Below are 20,018 nucleotides of genomic sequence, written 5' to 3'. Positions count from 1 at the left end.
AGGAAGGAAGGAAAGGAGGGAGAGAAGGAAGGAAGGGAAGAAAGAAGAAAGGAAGGAAGAAAAGGAGGGAGGAAAGGAGGGAGAGAAGGAAGGAAGGAAGAAAAGGAGGGAGGAAAGGAGGGGATGAAGAGGGGAAGGAAGAAGGGGAAAGAGGCAGGGAGGGAGAGGAGGAAGGAAGGAGGGAGAGAAGGGAAGCAGGCAGGAAGACAAGAGGAACACCCGTCTGCTCGTGCTCTCTCCAGGGCGCCCATGCAGGTCTAGCTTCTTTGGGGGGGAAGGTGTACCCCCCTCAGGCCGGGCCTCTGAGGGGGCTCCTTCACTGGCCCCTCTCCTCACATGCAGAGAGAAGCAGGGACAAAGCCCGGAAGAGAAGGCGGCCCAGGTCCTCCTCTTCTTCCTCCTCCTCCTCTTCTCCCTCCTCTTCCTCTTCCTCGGGGGCCTCCAGTGGGGGCAGGAAAAAGCGTGGGAAGCGTAAGGACAAGAAGAGCTCAAAGAAGAAGGCAAAGAAGAAGCTGAAGAAGAAGAAGAAGAAGAAGGAGAAGAAGAAGGAGAAGGAGAAGGCGACCAAGGCCAAGGTGGTGGAGGAGATGCCGGGCCCCTCGCTGGACCAGTGGCGGAAAGAGCCCCTGGTGGAGAGCGGCCCAGGTAAGGGCGGGTGGGGGTGGGTGGCCCCCTCCCCACCTGTGCAGGCCAGACTAGAGGCTTGGCTTCTCCCGGGGAGCGCGGAGGGATGCCGGCTGGGCCCCCAGCCCATGGGCCCTGCGCCAGGAGGAAGAGTAGCCAGTATTCAGGTGGTGTGTCTGTGTTTGCAAAGAGCTTTACGTGCATGATCTCATTTGATCCTGGATCCAGGAAGCTTCTGCCTCTGATCCATCCTGGCTCTGTGGCCCTGGGCAAGTCGCTTAAACCTCCCAGTGACCCTGGCTTGGGGCAAAGAAGGGCCTACTTTATTAGAGGGAGTTTCCTTATCTAGGACTACCCCCAGGCCGTTGACATCACAGGTCCTTATCCCTGTCAGCAACGTGAACCAAGACAACACAACACCTGAGACTGATGGTGGATGCAGTGCCTCACACCCCTAGCCCCCCACTGCTTTTTTTCTGCACTCAGAGTTCATCAGTTCTCTCTCTGGAGATTGAGGCATGTTCATCATAAGTCCTTTGGAATTGTCTTGGATCTCCGTCTTGGTCAGACTAGCTAATCTTTCACAGTTGATCCTCATCACGGTATTGCTGTTACTGTATATAATGGTCTGGTTCTGCACATTTAGCTTTGCGTCAGTCCATTCAAGTCTTCCTAGGTTTTTCTGACGTCTGCCTGCTCATCATTTCTTACAGCACAAGTTCCATCACATTCATATACCCCAGCTTGTTCAGCCATTCCCCGGTTGATGGGCCACCACCAATTTCCAGTTCTTGGCCACCACAAAAAGAGCTGCTCTAAATCTTTTTGTACACGGAGGTCCTTTTCCTTTTTCTTTGATTCGTCCCCCCCCTTCTGCAAAGGCTGCATTTTCTCCTGCCTTCTCCAGGGCCAAACTTGGTGGTTATGATCGCCTGCCATTTCATTTCTGGTTGATTTGGTATTTTCCACTTCCATTGTTGTTATTGTGTATATTGTTTTCTTGGTTCTGTTTACACTTTACTGGGCAAAGGCCTCCTGTAATTTAAAATTTTTACAATTTTGTTTTTACATCATCTTCATTTCCATATAAATCCCACCCCCTTCCCGACATCAGAGTCATCCCCAAATGACAAAGAAAAGAGGGGAAAGTCCTGCCCAGAACCTGAGTCTGACAGGATGGTAAATTCTTTTGCCCCCAAAACCTCCTTTCTGTTCTGTATGGAGAACCTTGAATTGACTTTGAAAGATGAGGAACCTCAGGATTTCAGAGTTGGGGTGACAGCCCAGGGTCACCAGGGAGTCTCTACTCCTCACCCCTCAATGCCAAACCAGGCAGTGTAACCTGGCCTTAGCCTCAGAGTTCAATTCTCCAGCCTCTGGGGTGTGAGATAATGTTTGTAAAGCGCTTAGCATACAGTGTCTGGCACAGTCAGTCCTTAAGAAATGCGTATTCCCCTCCCCCTTCCCCTTGGACTGTGAGTCAAATGGCTGTGGGTGACTAGACCTTCCCGGCCAGAGTCACTGCAGACACGTGTTCACTCACTCTGTCATGTACGTGCCCTCCCTTCCCTCCCAGGGGGGTCCTCAGGTGTCCGGCCCACTGACTACAAATCCAGGGCTCTGCCCTCCTTCAGGGAGGCCTCCCCTGGCTGGCACTGACTCCTGTTCTTTTTGGGGCCTGGGGTGTAGTGCTGACAGATGAGCAGAAGTCCCGCATCCAGGCCATGAAGCCAATGACCAAAGAGGAGTGGGATGCCCGGCAGAGCGTCATCCGCAAGGTGGTGGACCCTGAGACAGGTCGTACGAGGTAGGGGCATTTCAGGGACAGGGGAGAAATCCCCAGCCAGCTCGGGATCTGGGCCCAGCTCTAGGGCCATGTTGCGGTGGGAAGAAGGGGAGAGAAAGGAGCAGGGCCATTCCCACCCATTCCCCATGTCCTCCCTCAGAATCTTAAAAGCCACGTGAGTCTCCGTGAGTGAGTCTCGGCCTATTTCAGACAGCAGCGAGAGCAGTAGAGATCAGCAATCGCTGTTGATTCCAGCTCCTGCTTGAAATAACCTTTGGCTTATCCATCCGTGCTGTGGCTATAGCTGAGAAAGTAGACAGTGAGGGGTAGCCCAAGCCCTGCTCTCCTACCCTCAGATTCCCCAGGCTGGTCCTGGCCTGACGGGGGCCCCTGGCTGGCCCGGCAGCTGCTGCATGAGCCTGTACAAGGGCCAGCCTTGGAAGGCACCGACTTGAGCCCAGACCTGATTCTGGACTTGGAGGCGGGCCGAGGACCTGGCTTCAAGCTGCCTTTGCCTCCGCTATAAACTCCTGGGGTGGTGTCTCAGGTCAGATGATGTGGTCTGTTTCCATGTTGGTGAAATGAGGCGTGGTTGGGCCCAGGTGGTCCTGGAAGGTCCCTTTTGGTTCTGATCCCACTCTTCTCCCCTTCTGGGATGTCAGAGTCCAGTGCTGCCTCACTGTATGGATAAGAGGAGCTTGAATACAGTACTTGCCTAGGGTCACACGGCTGGTAAGTGTGGCTTTGGAACCCAGGGCTTCTTTACTCTGAACCTAGTGCTCAGTCTGACCATCCCGTGACAGCAGGCTCCTTCTCCCAGGGCATTGTCCCTCTCTTGCCCAGCCCCTTGGGGAGATGAGGGCATTCGAGGGTGAGGGAGGGGAGAGCGTGGTGGATAGGACAAACCATGGGAGGCCTCCTGACATGAGGCCAGAACAGCTCTGCCCTTGAGGTCATGTTCACAGGGGGGGTACTTGGCTGGGAGCTTGCATTTCATCCTGATAACGTCCCCGCTTCTAGCCTGTCACAGATCCAGGCCTGCTGCCTGCCTTCTTTTCAGCAGGAAGGAAGGAAGGAAGGCCTTGTGTGTCCTGGGAGGCTCCTTCCCTGCTGCTGTGTTATAATAGTAAGGTACAAGGAGGCCCACTGAGGCTCCGTGTCAGGAAAACTTTCCTCCCCGTGTGGAGTGGGCTGTCCTAGCAGGTGGTCCCTCTCACTGGTGGGGGGGATTCCTTTTGTGCATGGATTAGACTAGATGCAGGCTGCAGGCAGTGATCCTTTCCTGAGGTCCTGGTCCCCCTGGGGGAGAGGCTTCCTGCCTGTCCTTCCATTCTCCCCTGTCGCAAGTGCCCCCAACCCAGGCCCCAGGGTCACCCACCCACTCGACTGTTCTTCTGTTCTAGACTCATTAAGGGGGATGGTGAAGTTCTGGAAGAAATTGTCACCAAAGAGAGACACAAGGAGATTAACAAGGTAGTAGTCCCTCCCCTGGCCGCCCGGGCCCCCGCCCCTGCCCACTTGGAGGCTTCCCTCTCTTACGTGCCTGCCTCTTTCCTGCAGCAAGCCACAAGGGGCGACGGGCTGACCTTCCAGATGCGAGCAGGTCTGTTGCAGTAAGACCCCAGCCTCCTTCCTTCGACTTCCTGGTCCCCGGTGTCTGCCCCTGACTACTGTCTCCATGGACTTGGGGGGCTTCCTGGGAGAGTAATGCCGGCTCACCCAGGTGAGGGGAATGGCTCCAGCTTGAAGATGCTGGGCATTACCGCTGTCCTACCCACTGCCTGAGATCAGCTGCCTAGGCCAGTGTGTGAAGGGGGTTTATGAGCTCAGGGACTGGCCCAAGCAAGAAATGCATGTTGATGCCCACCAAGAGTCCAGGAGACCCAGACGGTGCCTGCATTTTCACTATCCTCCCTCCTGTAGGGAGTACCCGGGGTGGGGGAGCGTAGGGTCATCTGACCAGGCCTGGCTGTCCTTGCCCCCAGACTTAGGCCCAGCTAAGAAGCTGCCACCCAAGAAAGGTGGGTGGCAGTGAGGAGCTTTGGAGGCTGGGCTCATAGAGTAGCTCATCAGAGCTCTCTAGAAGGGGCAGGGGAAGGGGCAAGGGCCCCCTGGCTTGGTGGTGCCTGGGCCGCATGAATCCAACTCTTGTCCCTTCTGTTTCCACCTAAGGGGTTCTGCTAACAATAAAGCCCAATCCAGCCTCAGGCTCGTGTCTGGTCTCTGTTTGCTTGGAAAGTTGGGTATAATTCTAATGCTGAAGATATTTATCACTGGATCTCAGACAGATAAAAGATATTTGGGGAAGAGCCCACTGGGGGAGGGGTCTGTGTATCTGGGCTGGGATGCCACAGGATTCACAGGCAGAGACGTTGGAGGGCAGAGCCATCGGTGGTATAAGCACTCGGGTTCTGGGGGTGCCTGCTTTTTTGTTCACTGCTGTACTGGGAACCCCTCCACTTCCCTTTCCTCTGCCAGCAGGCACCTCCACAGGTCTGTCTACACTTTGTCCTCTTTGCTCAGGAGTAAAGGTTAGCACAGGAATGAGGGCCGTAGGGAGGGGACAGCCTGCTGACTGACCTCCTGATTCCCTGATTCTTGGGTTGTTGTCCAATGTACCAGTAAAGAGACTCAGGAAAGAAGCCTTCCCTTTATTCATGTAACATACAGTGATACTGTGTACAGAGTATACACACCCAGGCATCGAACAACGCACTGACAGACAGCAAGGAGAAGTAAGTGGATGGTCTCTCACAAACAAGCCAAGAGATGCTGACACACAGACAGAATCGAAGAGACGAAACTGGGACGTGGCAGACTGGCTTCTGAGCCAGGGGCACCCCCGAGGGGGTGGGCCTTTCGGACCAAGCCTGGAAGGAGTTTTATTTTTTAGCTGCGTCCCTAAGAAACGCTTCTTTATAAATAAAATGGGATGGCGATGATTGAATGTAAAATCAACACTTGGGAATACCAGTAGGTCCTGGGTGAGGTTTCCTACGAGGAGGAAGAAGAGAAGGGGAGTAAGGCTTCTAGACATACTTGGGCAGCAGAGGCGGAGTCGCTTGATGATTGGTGTGGGAAGGGGCTGCTTCCCTGCTTGGGGAAGATGCGGTGCTTAGTAGGGTTTTTGGTTATGACTGGTTGTCTTCTGATGCTGTAAACATTGTTTTTTTTGGTATTTAAAAAATAAGTGTTTCCAAAAAAAAAAAACCAAGCTTTATCAACAGCAAATATACCTCATGTGGAAAGGAGGAAGGGGAGGGCTCTCTAATTCTGGTGAGAAAACATTTACAAATGTTTGCTGAGGGGCCTGGTTCCGGCCTGTGCGTTCACGCCGGACAAATTGCTACACAGAGAAAACGGGGATCGAGACTGATGAGGCCGAGACAGATGGAGGCTTGCGCTATTGCTCTTGTCCTTGGCTTAGTTGGGTGGGGGCAGGGGCGGGGGGAGCCTTCAAGGCTGAGTTTGCGGCAGAGCTGATGACAGAAGGTAGGCACAGCCTTGGGAGCAATGGCTGTGGCCGAGTCAGGAGGAGAGGGGCCAGTCAAAGGCTGGCACGGGCTCATGGCAGTCTCCTCTGGCCACCGTTGTTGCAATCAGGGTCTGAGACTCAGCTCGAGAAGGCTTCCTCCCCCTGGACTATTGGAGATGGTCTGAGGGAGGAGCAGAGCAGGGGGCATGTGTGTGTGTCCCCCCCTCCCCAAGGCTGTGATTGTCAGGCTGAGCGTATTTTTCCCACTGAAGGGGAAGGGAGGTGGCGGTGGTGAGGGGCGGGGCGAGTCAGATATTGCATTCTTCAGAGACAGGTCACATTGGACTTGGTCCATAAAACAATTGCTTTGTACATAATGCCTGAAACAACAAAAGAAAGCTACATCTTAAATATTAATAAGCCCTGAAGGTTCTCTTCCCTCCAGACATTTTCCCTACACAAAATAAATAACTTTCACTCTGTATATACCCACTTTTCTGAACATTTACAGGATACTTTTTTTCCTCTTTACAATATCTACACAAGAGAAAATGTCAGCATCTTTTCATACCCTCCCCCCACCCCCAAACAAAATGTACAGAACGGCCCAGCCAGCCCCACTGGGTGACTGGGCACTGGACAAAGGCCATATCCCCATGTTTGATGAATTCTTTCCCAAGAACCCGGTTCTCAGCTTGGTGAGCTCCTCCGGCTGAAGGTGGCCTTCTCTGTCGGCCGCTGAAATAAATGGCAAAGCTCAAGAAGAATCCACGTGGGCGCCAGTGGCCTGGTGGAGGTGAGATCAAGGCAACACGTCGAAAAAGTTGATTAGTTAGAAAGGGGAAGTCCGATTCCATCAGTAGAAAGTGGCGCAGGTGCTGCAGGGGTGGTTGGTGATTGGCCGGGGGGAGATATGAAGGACCTGACAGTCCAAATTTTCGCTTCAAAACAGTTTGCGTTTTAAAAATCTGTATGTGCCCCTCCCACCTGCCCCTAAAGCCCCGTTGAGAGAGTAGAAATTCAGTGAGAGTTTGGAAATAGGAGTGAGGAAATCCTCTGGGGCAAGGTTCCAATCGCCAGGAGACAGTCGGGGCATACCTAGGCCTGGGAGACGGTGGCAGGACCCAGAGCCCCCAAAGCGGGCTGCTTTCACAGTGCAAGGTTTTCACAAAGCAGAGAGGGCTGCCCTGGGTGTTGAAAGAGTTAAGAAAGCTAAAAGCAGCCAAGTTTTTTCCTTTAAAAAAGAAAAAAAGACCGAACAACCCAACCCTTTTAGAAATCAAATCACTGACGTAGAAAGGAATAGAAATATAATGCACTGCAGTGGGCGGCAGCAGCAGCATCAGGAGCGGTGTGGAAACCGGGGGCTTGGCCAATAATCTGGTTTCAGAGAGAGAGGAAAACCTGTGTCCAGCTGCCCCCTTCCCCTCCTCCCCACCTCGAACTCCCATCCCTTAGCTCTCTGCTCTCTGGCCTAGAGGCGGGTGTTGGGGGCCTCAGGTGCCCAGACCCTGGCTTGCTGCTCGGGGCAGGTGCCCAAGCAGGAGATGCCAGGCTCATGGCTGGTCTGGACCCAAGGGGCTCCCCCGCCCTCCTCCCTGCCTCTGCTCACTCCTCACTGGTGAGAGAGAAATGAGAGATGCAAAGAGCTAGGCAAGGCAGGCCGGCAGAGGAGAGGGCAGGGAGCTGGGGTGGGGGTGACTAGTTGGCTGGCCTGGGGCCTTGGTGATAGGAAGAGCTGCAGAAATAAAGATATGGCCTTTTCCTTAAGCTTTGTACAACATACTTGCTATACATTTGGGTCACCTTACTGTCCAAAAAACAACAAAAAAAATCCAAAGTAACAAACCCAAACAAACCTGCACAGAACTCTATCCTGGATCAGCAAAATATTTAATGATCATGCACTACCAACGGTGATGTGTAGCCACATGAGATGGTAACAGGTCTCCATCCTAAAGATCATCAGTGCAAAAAACGATGAGGTTTTACAGTTGAGTGAGGAGTTAAAAGAAGCAGGTCGAACTCCCAGGAAGCTGCTACTGTGTCTGGAGAGAACTCGGGGAGAAGGGGGCTGGGGAAAATGGATGCGGGGGGGGGGGGGGGGGGAGGACGGGGGACGCCTCCAACCCTGCACTTGGATTACAGAGAATGCACATAGCTGGATCATCTCCAGTGCTCAGGGGTGAATGAGCTGCAGGGGTTTTGGTGAGACTATACATGGCGGTGGGGGCGGGGCAGAGAGCAGCAGGTGGGATGGTCTCTTCTTGGGCTGAGATGGCGAGCCCTGTGTGCCCCCAGCAATGGGGGAGGGAGAGGGTGTGATTTCCTTGCATTTGTCGGCAAATGCAGGATGCCGCCAGCTGCTGAGAGAACCAAAGACCCCGAACTCCAGAACGTCGGGAACGCAGCCCCGCTGAGAAGTCTCTTTGGGGGACGGTGTCCCCGCCTCCCGCCTTGCTGTGCCCCTGCCTTCATGGCAGAGGATTGGGGGATCCCTTCTCCCTGCAGGTCAGGATCGAGCCCTGCTTCCTGGGCAAGGTGTGGTTAGAGGAGGCTGGCCGAGCCTCACCGTGGGGGGCTGTCTGGAAAGCCCCCTGGGTCAGAAGGGGACCAGAGTCACTGCTTGGTGTCTCCCATCCCTGGGAGCAGAGACAGGCCATGTCCTGTGCTTGTCTGTGGCAGAAGCAGCAAAATGCCCGAGGCCCGAGCCAAGAGTGCCCCCGGGGAGGGGCCTGGGATGGGGTCCAAGGCCTCCCAGCTTCAGCTCTGGCCTCAGTCCACTGGCAGGCTGGCACCCACCTGCCTGCCCGGGACCCACAGCCTGCGTGGCTCTGTCCCCCTTGCCTCCTAGCACCATGGTGACACCTCCCACTCTGGGGCCGCTCCAGGGCCGGCTCCTGGGGGGGGGCGCGGGGAGGCGGGCACCTCTACTTGGGCCCTGGGGGGGCCCCCAGCTCTGGCCGGCGGCCCCAGCAACCTGTAGCCACGCTCATGCTCCGCTGACCCCTCTCCCGCTCGCGCTCCCGCTCGCTGTCCGACTGGCTTTGCGTCCGCTCATGCTTGTGGCTGGGCCCAGCGGGCTGGGAGGAGATGGTGCGCAAGAGGTGGTTCCGTTTGCGGAGGAAGTCGCCTTGGCCAGGGAGGCCAAAGCTGCCTTTGCGCAGAGCCATCCTGGTGCTGTTCTTGGCCGGCCTGGCTCGGTGGTTGTACTTGAGCTGAGCGAGGTGGGCGGCGTAGCCTTCGGTGATGAACTGAGGTGGGGGAGGGAAACAGAGAACAGGTAAGAAGCCCGGCCGGTCGCAGTCTGGCAGGTTTGCACTGCAGCTAGTCACCGATTCAGAACTGGGACGGCTCTGGCAGGCCATTGAATCTGACCCTCGGTTTGTCTCCCCAAACCCTCCTATTTTATAGAGAAGGAAGCTCAGGCCTGGGGAAGTTGAAAGACTCGCCCCACGTCACAGGCCAGAGTTGCCAGGACGGGTGGGGAGCCTGCGGCCAAAAGGTCCTCAAGTGCGGCCCTTTGAATAAATCTAAACTTCACAGAACAAATCCTTGAGGTTCCCTGTGCCAGCCAGGTTCATAGATTTAGAGCTCCCTACCACAGGAGCCCTCTGAGGGAATGCTGGGTAATTCTGAGCCTGGCCTGAGTACCGAGGGTCTGGGAAAGCAGCCTCAGAGACCCGGCTGGCATGGATGGCCGTGCTGCCATCTTGGTACAGGTGGGAGCCCGGCGCATCCCATGCCAGACATGGCTGTGCCTAGGACCAGTGCGGACTGGGGGCAGAGGGAGGAGGATGGCTCCCGTACCTGGCATTGATGCTGCAGCTTCTTGGTGGGACGGCCAACAATGTAGGTCTGCATGGGGGACAGGCTGATGGAGCTGTAGACGGAGATGTCCTTGGTGGAGCCATAGGCGGCGTGCACCCGCATATGCAGCTGGGGAGACAGGGACAGAGCATGCTCAGAGTGGCTGGCCAGATGACACTCCTGGGTCCTCCTGGACTGCCAGGCAGAGGGGCTTGGGAACCCGTGTCTGAAGAGACCCCAGCGGCCTAGGGCTCGGGAGTGGGGCCTCTTTCTTGTTTGAAATAGGCTGGGAAACCCAGGTACAGTTGTTTCACTTTTCTGGGCCTCAGTTTCCACATCTGTAAAGTGGGGGGAGGGGTTGGATGAGCTGGCCTGTAATGTCACTTCCAGATCTGAGTCCATGATGATGACGACGGTAACAATAATAACATCACTTATATAGAGCTTACTATGTGCTAAGACACTTAACAAATATCTCATTCGATCCTCACAACAACCCTGGGAGGTAGGTGCTGTTATTATTTCCATTTTATAGTTGAGGAAACTAAGCCAGATAGAGGTTAAGTGACTTGCCCAAGGTCACAGAGCTAGTGAGTATCTGAGCCTGGATTTGAACTCAGGTCTTCCAGACTCCAGGCCTAGGGCTCTGTCCACTGCGCCACCTAGCTGCCCCAGTCTGGTGACTGACAAGGCCATTGCTGGTCCCAAGGCCCCTAGAAAGACTGACGTGGTTGGGGAAAGCCAGACCAGATCAGATTCAAATGCTGATTATTATTACTCTTGTGGCCGTGGGCAGTTCTCCAGCCTCTCAGAGCTTGAACTATAGCTCATAGACTTGCAGCCCCCTACCATAGGAGCCCTCTGAGGGAATGCTGGGTAATTCTGGACCAGAGCGGATTGGGGAGAGAGGGAGGAGGTCCCCTCTGAACTTTGGACCTCCAATTTACCCTCTATAGACCTGCCCAGTTGTCTACATGTGGTCTTCTCCATTAGAATGTGAACTCCCCGGGGGCAGGGAGGGTAGGGTTTTCCTCCCCCTTTCTTTGTATCCTTACCTCTTAGCACAGTGTCTGGCATACAGCAGGCACTTAATAAATGCTTGTTGACTGATCTATTACCCTGGCTCCAGGGGTGGGAAAAGATAAAGAGCCTGATGTGTCCCCTGGCCAATCCATCCACGCACATGTGTGCTGGAAGGGACCTCACGACTTGGCCGTTCATTCAGGCTGGCCCTCCTGACTGCCCAGATCCACAGGAAGACTTCCCTGCTATCAGGGAAACTCGCCTCTTTATAAGTTCCACTCACAGCTCATGGCTCTGCCTTGGGAGCCGAACAGAATAAGGGGAACCTCACATCCACATGAGGGCCCTTCACACAGAGCCACAAGGGACCTCAGGGCCCTGAGAGAGGATCCCGTGACTTTCCCGAGTTCTGAGATCTGAGTTCAAATTCAGCCTCAGACACTCATTGGCTGTGTGGGACTGCGGCCAAGTCACCTAACCTCTGCCCACCTCAGTTTCCTCATCAGCAAAATGGGGATAATAAGAGCACCTACCTCTCAGGGTTGTGGGAGGATCAAATGAGATAATTGTAAAGTGCCTGGCACACAGTAGGTGCTAGATAAATGCGTATCCTCTTCCCCCCCTTCCCTCTATGAATGCTACTTATTATTATTATTGTTATTGCAGAGGGCCATACAGTTATTAAGTATCAGAAGCAGGACTTAAATTTGGGGTCTTCTTGGCCCTAAATCCTACACTCTCTCTCCTATGCTATGCTGTCCCTCCCTCCTTCCCTGTCTTTCCCTCTTTTTCACTCTCTCTCTCCCTCTCTCCCCTTTCTTCTTTCTCTTTCTCCTTCCCTCCCCCTCCTCTTTCTCTCCCTCTCTGCCCCTCCCTCTTTCCCTCTCCCTCTTCTTCTTTCCCCTCTCTTTTCTTCCCACCTCTCCCCCTCCACCTTCTCTGTCTCTCTCTGCCCCTCCCTCTTTCCCTTTCTCCCCACATCTCTCTCTCCCCCTTCTTCCTCTCTCTCCCCTCCCCCCTCCTCTCTCTCTCCATCTTCCCTCTCCCTCTGCCCCTCCCTCTTTCCCTCTTTTCTGTCTTTTCCCCCCCAACTCTCTCCCTTCCCTCCTCCTCTCTCTCCCCATCTCCCCTTTCCCTCTGCCCCTCCCTCTCTTTCCCTTTCTCCCCACCTCTCTCTCCCTCCTTCCTCTCCCCCCCTCTCTCTCCATCTCCCCTCTCTTGCTGTCTTTCTCCCCCCTCTATCTCTCTCTCCCCTCCTCTCTTCTCCATCCCCCCTCCCCTCCTCCTCTGCCTCTCTCTCCCCCTCCCCAATTCCCTCTCTTCTCTCTCCATAAGTATATATGAATGCAGGATTTCCCCAGGAGTCTTCCATTCTCCAGACTAAACAACCCCAGCGTCTCCAATGATCCTCGCAGTGCCTGGACTCACGGGTCCTTTGCCATCCAGGGGCGTGCCTCCGGACACTCGGCTCACTGCCGCCCTTCCCAAAGTCAGTGCCGTGACAGGGACGATCCCACTGGGTCCGGCTGGGAGCTCTTACCTCTGTGATGAGGAACTTCAGGAAGTTGGCCTTATGTCGCAGAGGGTCATGCACGAGGCCGTCGCAGAAGGAGACGATCCCGTGGGGAAAGTTGTGCTGTGCCAGCCAGGCTACTACCCGCTGCTTCTGCATGTCGGGCCTTCCTGTCACGTAGATGATGAGGTAGCCGAGGTCCTGCCAGTGTCTGCAGGTGAGGCGGGAGGAGGAAGCAGAAGAGGCCTGTGGACCTGGAGGATTCCACTCCTCGGGGCCACTGGTCACTTCTAGGCCCACCTCCCCACGCCCCGGAATCCCTCCCCATGTTTGGAGAGCTAACAGGGGTGTAGTGCCTGTCTATCAAATCAGGAAGACCTGGGTTCAAGTCTTATCTCTGCCCTTACTAGTTAGTAGACCCTGGACAAGTCACTTTGAGCCTTGGTTTCCTCACCTGTAAAACAGGGGATTACAAAAACCCTAGAGTGCCTACTTTGTTGGGGTTGTTGGGAGAATCAACTGAGATTATGTAGAGGTCTCTGAAAACATTAAAGTGTTTTATTATAATTAACTTTACCGTTCAGCTGGTACTTAAAGTGCTTTACACTACTGCTATATAAATGTCGGTTGTTGTTATTATTGCCTTGTGACAGCTAAGTCAGAGTTGTGCATTGCTTTGGCTATGTGTGTTTCTGATATGTGTGCCTTATTTACCCATTGTGCTTTAAGCAATGAACTTTGTGATAATTCTCCTGAGAAAGAAAAGATGTCAAGACCTTGTTGGTCTAAGACTGTGAGTCGTTTTTTTTATATGTAATCTCTGCTACTGTGATTCACTCCTGCTGTACTTTAAATTCATGTCCACTCTTCCCTGCCCCATGGGCTCTGGGTACATCTGTAGGACAATGTGCCACAAGCTACTGGATAATGCCATTTGAGTAAATACCTTTTCACAAAAACTAATTGAATCTCCTGGCTGATTGTTAAGGAGAAGCTCAATGGTGAGCGCTCATGAGCTCTAGTGTTATTAAAGGGATTTGTTCTGTAAAACTTGGACTCAGTCAAAAGGCCGTACCCAAGGACCTAGAGGGCCACATGTGGCCTCGAGGCCGCAGGTTCCCCACCTCTGCTAGACCTAGGATTTAAATGGCATAAGGAACTGCAGGGTGAGGAAATTCTCTCCATCAATGTAAGTGGGCAACTTTTGGGTAACCTGTAGTGCTAGAGAGCTGCCTAGAGCATTGACAAGTTAAGTGACTTGCCTAGGGTCATACATTCAGCAGAGGTCTTCCTGACCAGGCCTTCTTAGCTCCAAAGCCAACTCCCTCTCCACTCTGGTAGGCTGCCTCTCTAGAACAAATAACACTCCACCTTATTGGGCACTAGATCAGGAATCTAGTACTGGATCTGAGTTCAAGCCCTGTCTCAGCCACTTATTAGCTGTGTGACCCTGGGCAAATCATTTGACCTCTGCTTACCTCGGTTTCCTCAACTGTAAAATGGGGTTAATAATAGCACCTAGCTCCCAGGGTTGTTGTGAGGATCAAATGAAATAAAATTTATCAAAGTGCTTTGCAAACTTAAAGCACTACATATTAAGGCACTATAATGATCGCCCTTATTGTATTCATGTGTTGTTTATAAATAACTTTTACTTCATGACAACTCTGTGAGGTAAGGAGGTCGGTTATTATGAAGAAACTGGGGCTCAGGGTGATGCAATGCTTTGCCCCAAGGTCACACGAGTAATTAATTGGTAGTGGAGAAAGGACTCAGACAACCTGGGGCTCCCAACTTCCATCCTGGTAGTCCTTTTCTGACCTGGTCTTCCTTACTGTTCTCAACTTTTTTCTTTTTTTTAGGCAATTAGGGTTAAGTGACTTGCCCAGGGTCACACAGCTAGTAAGTTTCAAGTGTCTGAGGCCAGGTTTGAACTCAGGTCCTCCTGACTCCAGGGCCAGTGCTCTATCCACTGTGCAACCTAGCTGCTCTCATTCTCAACTTTTCTGAAGTATGGGGCACTATAGACTCCCCTTTCTCCTCCTGGATACTTTCTGGCCTTTGGTACCCCACCCACCCATGCCTGCCATCACTTTCCCTCTGTCTGCATCTTTCATTTACCCTTTCATACGTCTTGTAAGTACCTAGTTATTTATTTACATGTTGTCTCCCCCATTAGGAATGTGAGCTCCTCAAGGGCAGAGACTCTAAGTTTTTGTCTTACTTTGTATCCTCAGGGCTTGGCACAGTGCCTGGTACATAGTAGGCACTTAATAAATGCTGGTTGACTGAATGACTTTCCCGCTTCTCCTCCTATCTCAGTCTCCGTTGCAAGAACATCACCCTTGTTCTACTCTTCTAACTGGGGAGGGGGTCATTTCGTGCCTCTATCCTGGGCTTTCTTCTCTTTTTCCCTCTAAATTCACCCCTTTTCTGAACTCCCCCTATTTCTGTCCAGGGTACTCCCATCCACCCAGTCATCCAAGTCCACAATCGCAGATTAGGATTCTTTTTTACTGTGCATCCAATCAGTGACCGGTTCTCCTATTTCCATGATACACGGCCACCACCTTAGTTCAGACCCTCATCATCTCTCTCTTGGAATACTGCAGTAAATTCTTAATTGGACTCTCCACCTCCAGTCTCTCCTCACTCCACACCATTCTCCACTCAGCTGCCAAAGTGATCTTCCCAAAGCTCAGGTCTTCCCCTACTCAATAAACTCCAGTGGCTCCCTATTACCCCAAGGATCAAATAGAAAGACTTGTTTGGCATGCAATGCCCTTCACAATCCAGATCCTGACAATCTTTCCAAGATTAGTACAAATCAGAACCCTCTGAGCACTTAATGCTCCAGGCCAAACTGGCCTTCTCGCCTTTCCTCACCTAGGACTTTCCACCTCCCATCTCCATGTCTATAAAGGCATCGGTCACACCCAAGGTCTGGGGTGTCCTTCCTCCTCATTTCCATTGCGTAGAGCACCTCACTTGCCTTCAAAGCTGAGGCTAAGTAAGCAGCCCTTATGTTGATCAGTCATTTCAGTCATGTCTGACTCTTTGCGACCCCATTTGGGGTTTTCTTGGCAGAAATGCTGGAGTGGTTTGCCATTTCCTTCTCCAGCTCATTTTACAGATGAGGAAACTGAGGCAAACAGGGTGAAGTGACTTGTCCACGGTCACCTAGCTAGGAAGTGTCTAAGGCTAGATTTGAACTCAGGTCTTCCTGACTTTAGTCCGTGCCGTGCCACCCCACTGCCTTAGAACCAGTCCTTACCTCAGACCTTTCCTGGTTTCCCTACCTCCTTGGGCTACTTTCCCACTCATTCATTTTGTATGCATTTTGTATTTAGCAATAGGTGGCAGCTTTCTCTGTGTGTATATTCCACACAGTGAAGTGGGTAGAAAGCTGGCCTCAGAGTCATAAAGACCTGGGTTCAATTCCTGCCTTTGAGACATCCTGACTATATGATCCAGGTCAAATCATTTGACTTCTAAGTGTTCTAGGCAAATCTCTAGGACAATAAGTTGTAGAGGAGGTAGCAACCTATGCTGGAAGAGGAAGTTTCCTTATCTGGGAATTTCCCAAACCAATGAAATCACAGGTCCAGGCTCTATCCCTATTTACTTATCTATATACATGTTTCTGTCTATAGAATGTAAACTGTGTGAACAATAAAGTATTGTATCTGTAAGTATTTAAGTCATAAACTCAACCGATCTGTAAATAGTTTGAAGCTCAAACTTTAAGCTTTAATTCACTGTATCTATAAAAATTTCAGCAATTTCTGACTTGGGAGGATCCCTGCCTTCCCTTCTTGCCCCAGCCAAAGGGCCCTTCCCCAGGGTGTGTGAAAAGTCACTTGAAGGAGGAAGGTGGGTGGAGAGGAAGAGAGAAGAGAGGAGGGGAGGGAAGGACGGCCTGTCCTCTCTCCCTGGCTCACCTTACTACATCCACAGCACCTGCTCGCACCTTGGGGTCACTGCCCATGATGGAGACGCTGGCGGCAAAGGAACCATCAATGCTGAAGACTACAAACTCTGTCCCCTTGGGTAGGACGGTGATGTAGCTGTCTGCGAATGTGTGGTCCCCCCTGTTGAGAAAGAGCCATCAGAGCCCCAGGACCGAGCATCTCCTCCAACCCAGGCCCAGGGCTTCCCCTGATACCAACACAAGGTCTCGCCCAGGGGCTCCTCTGGGGGCCCATCCTCTGATCTCAGCATCCTCAAGGATTACCAAGTAGGGGGCCTGCCCCCACCAAAGCTCATGGGGCCACAGTTTAGCGTCCCAGTCTGACACTCTTAACAAGCTGCCATCCTCATACTCGAGGGTGGGGAACACTTTCTTCCTGCAGCAGAGGCCAAAAGAGAGGTGGATCGCGAGGTCCTGGTTGACCAGGGTTGGAAAGCCCAGGATGGTACACTTAAGGGCTGTGCAACCCCTTCATTTTTATAAAGGAGGCCACTTGGACCAAAAGCAGGGGTGACTTGCACAGTAACCTACAAATAGGATCACTGATTTAGGGCCAGGGGGGCGCAGCGGCTGTGTAATCCAACTCCCTCATTTTACACAAGAGGAAACTGAGTCCTAGAGAGGTGCGGTGACCTGCCCAGTGTCACATAGGAAGAGAAAGCAATCCAGCTGGGATTTGAACTCAGGTCCTTCTAATTCCAAATCCAGCACCGGAGGAAGCTCTGCAGATCCCACTTTTGCCCTGGGTCTCCTTTCTGTTACTCTGCATGGTAGGTGCTTTTGGTATGGGGCAGTGGGGCACTAACCCTGCCCCACCTCTGTTCCATGGTGGATGGCCCATTCCCCTTCCCCCCCAACCTGATGCTCTGAGCAGATGCCCGTCCCCACCTGACCACCATCTTGATGGGGTAGACACCGACGCCCAGACGCTGCTCCTCAGGGATGGTGTAGGAGATTCGCCCACTGCTGTTGGTGACGAGCGTGTCAAAGTGGACCCACTCCCCGGATGGCGGCTGCGTCATGATGTGGATGTCCACCTGGGAGTAGGCGGGTGGGAGGGGCAGCTGAGAACCATCCTTTGACTTGGCTGGCCCCACAATCCTGCTGCCTGATCCTGACATTGGGCCACGGCCCCCTCCCCCCCGAGCCCCCCCCCGCCCCCGGAACACTCTTACCCCGGGACCTCTAAGTAATGGAAATGATTCTCACCATATACTATGGGAGTGTCTAGCCAAGGCTGATGCCTCTGCTGGTGACATGGTGGCACCACTGCTCTCTCTTGTTCCCCCAGACCACGATACGTTCCTGCTTTCCCCCGCCCCCACCTCTCATCCTGGATGATGACAGCTGGGACTATTTTGCTAAGCCCCAGAAGACAAAATGAACTCAGCTCAAATCGCTATTCTAGGATGGCTTTCCCAGGCTTCTCAAGCTGCTGATTCTTTTCCCCTTTGAGATTGCCTTCCACCACCTACTCTGGATATATCTTGTTTGAACCAATTTATACATTGTTTCTTTCCTTCATTAAAATCTAACCTCATTGATGGTGGAGAATATCTTTATTGGCTTCTATTTGATTCCAGTACTCAGTCACAGTGCCTGGCATATAGTAAGCCCTTAATAAATGTTCTGTCTGTCTACCAATCTATCTACCTACCTACTTATCAGCCATTCATATCTCTCTCTCTCTCCCCTTCCCTCCCTCCCTCCTTTCTGCTTCTCCTCTCTCTCTCCTCCTCCTCTCTCTCTTTCCCTCCCTCCTCTCTCCTCCTCCTCTCTCTCTTTCCCTCCCTCCTCTCTCTCTCCCCCTCTCTTTTCTCTCCTTCCCTCCCTCCCTCCTCTCTGCCTCTCTTCTCTCTCCTCCTCCTCCTCTCTCTCTTTTCCTCCCTCTCTTCTCTCTCCTTCCCTGCTTCCTTCCCTCCCTCCCTCCCTCCTCTCTTCCTCTTTCTCTCTCTCCCCCCTCTCCTTTCTCTCTCTCTCTCTTTCTCTCTCTCCCTCTTTTCTCTTCCTCCCTCCCTCTCTCTCCGCCAGTATTTAGCATAGTACCTAACACATAGTAAGTGATTAATAAATGCTTGAGGTGTTTTTTTTGTTTGTTTTTGGTTTTTTTTTTTTGCTTATTTGTTTGAGACCAGATCTCCCTTGTCTTGTCCAGGCTAAAAGTGTAGCAGCCACTGGTAATCTTCAGGGAAGCTCTGACTGGTTCTGTTGCTGACCTACGCTGCGTTCACCCTCCTTGGGCCATGGAGCAGCCCTCTATGCCTGGGCACTCGCTATACTGGTGCTGGGCTTAGCTTGGACACTGGACTGCAGCTCAGAAATCCTGAACTCGAGTGATTGTTACCCTGCCCCCATCCCCGAGTTCCCTTCCACCATTCCTAGCAAGAAATGCTCATTGACTTAATAACTAGGACTAATGGATGTCCTAGGAGCCAGACTTCAGTGCAGTTTGACCAAGAACTCTAATTAGAGGAGTCCAAAAACACAATGCGCTGACTTGGGAGGCTCATGGCTTCATCTGGATCCAACCCCTTCATTTTACATAGAGGGGAACTGAGGCTCAGAGAGCTAGAAAAGACCTCATCTAGGACCACTTTATAATTTTTACAGCTGGAGAAACTGAGGCCTCTGGAGGTGAAGTATCCAAGGTCAGACCAATGTTGGTCAGTGAGCTGGTTTCCAACCCAGACCCATTGATGCCAAATCTGATGATCTCTCCATGGAACCATTCCTGGGAGGGCAGAATCTGACTGACCATCTGTCAGTGAGGATATCACAGGATGGAGCCCTAAACTGAGGGGGAGGTGGGACTAGAAGCAGTCAGTCAATAAACATCTATTAAGCGCCTGCTATGTGCCAGCCACTGGAAGGCTTCTGAGGTTCTTCCAGTTTTATGACTCTCCAATGCCTGCAAGGCCACCCCTTTGCCCCATGACCGCACCCTCCCTGCTCCACTCACCTTCTCCCCTGTCAGGGTGACCATGTCTAAGGGCCCATACATGAACCTGCCCGTCAGGGTCTGAGGACCGTCCTCATTGGCTACAGCATCATTGATCCTGTGATTAGCAGCAACATTCTGGGGGAGGGAATGGAGAACAGTCAAAGGAGGTCCTGGGATGAATACTGGGGCAGAGATTAGGAAACTGCCCTGGGTGAGCTTGAGCTGGGGAGTCATAGGATCAGGATTTAGACTTGGAAGGGACCTCGAAGGCCACAGATGAGGAAATGCATCCAAAGGAGGTCGTGTGCCCAAGGTTGCAGACGTAGTAAGTAGCAGAGGCAGAATTTGAACCCAGGTCCTGAGACTGCCACTTCAGGCATCTGTCACCAGCCTCCATCACAATGTCTATAGTTAGTCTGGTCTGGCTTATCCTCTTGTGTGATTGGGAATGCATCTAGACCAGCGCTTGTTAATCTCGGGTCCATGGACCCCCAGTAGGGCTTAAGACAGATTTTTTGGGGGGTGGGGAAGTGTTTTGTAAACTTGGAAAGGGAAAAAAATGATGTCCTTATTTTCACAAACTTTTGGTTTCCTTTGTCCTCCTCTGCACTTTCTTTTGTGCATTTAAGGATATGATTCTGAGAAGGGACCAGAGGCTCTGCCTCACCGGCTAAGGGGGCCAGCCCTCCACCAGATGGGTGGTGGCCTTCTCTGGTGAAGGGGCCCCTCATACTGCTCGTGGCAGCTTACCCGCAGCTTTACGTGGGTTCTTTTCCTCTGCCACTTTTCCCGGGGCTTTGAGGGGGTGAACACGGATACTTCCTTGCCGTCCAGCTCCAAGATACTAGCGTTTTCATGCCTCATGACCTGGGGGAT

At 52.6% G+C, this 20,018-nt stretch overlaps 2 protein-coding genes across 6 annotated transcripts in view; one reads left to right on the top strand and one right to left on the bottom strand.

The window, feature by feature from the left end:
- ARL6IP4 (ADP ribosylation factor like GTPase 6 interacting protein 4) overlaps nucleotides 1–4,617 on the top strand; it is a 5,930-nt gene extending 1,313 nt beyond the window's left edge. Inside the window, exons 2-5 of the mRNA XM_027853581.1 lie at nucleotides 343–645; nucleotides 2,314–2,431; nucleotides 3,814–3,883; nucleotides 3,971–4,617. Of these exons, the coding sequence (XP_027709382.1) occupies nucleotides 343–645; nucleotides 2,314–2,431; nucleotides 3,814–3,883; nucleotides 3,971–4,027 (548 nt within the window). The 3' untranslated portion in view covers nucleotides 4,028–4,617. The remainder of the gene's footprint in view (nucleotides 1–342; nucleotides 646–2,313; nucleotides 2,432–3,813; nucleotides 3,884–3,970) is intronic.
- Nucleotides 4,618–5,041: 424 nt separating this feature from the next.
- Nucleotides 5,042–20,018, bottom strand: part of PITPNM2 (phosphatidylinositol transfer protein membrane associated 2) — a 256,108-nt gene continuing 241,131 nt past the window's right edge. For all 5 annotated transcript variants that reach the window (XM_027853474.1, XM_027853476.1, XM_027853475.1 and 2 more), the window contains 7 exons: nucleotides 19,893–20,009; nucleotides 19,161–19,277; nucleotides 17,090–17,238; nucleotides 16,173–16,322; nucleotides 12,259–12,442; nucleotides 9,696–9,824; nucleotides 5,042–9,139 (listed from right to left, as the gene is read on the bottom strand). In XM_027853474.1, the coding sequence (XP_027709275.1) occupies nucleotides 8,816–9,139; nucleotides 9,696–9,824; nucleotides 12,259–12,442; nucleotides 16,173–16,322; nucleotides 17,090–17,238; nucleotides 19,161–19,277; nucleotides 19,893–20,009 (1,170 nt within the window). In that variant the 3' untranslated portion in view covers nucleotides 5,042–8,815. The remainder of the gene's footprint in view (nucleotides 9,140–9,695; nucleotides 9,825–12,258; nucleotides 12,443–16,172; nucleotides 16,323–17,089; nucleotides 17,239–19,160; nucleotides 19,278–19,892; nucleotides 20,010–20,018) is intronic.

The sequence above is a fragment of the Vombatus ursinus genome, unplaced genomic scaffold, assembly GCF_900497805.2.
Source record: "Vombatus ursinus unplaced genomic scaffold, bare-nosed wombat genome assembly UNPS02009994.1, whole genome shotgun sequence".
NCBI lineage: Eukaryota > Metazoa > Chordata > Mammalia > Diprotodontia > Vombatidae > Vombatus > Vombatus ursinus.
Note: the sequence above shows the minus strand (reverse complement) of the source record. Positions and strands in the feature narration are given on the sequence as shown.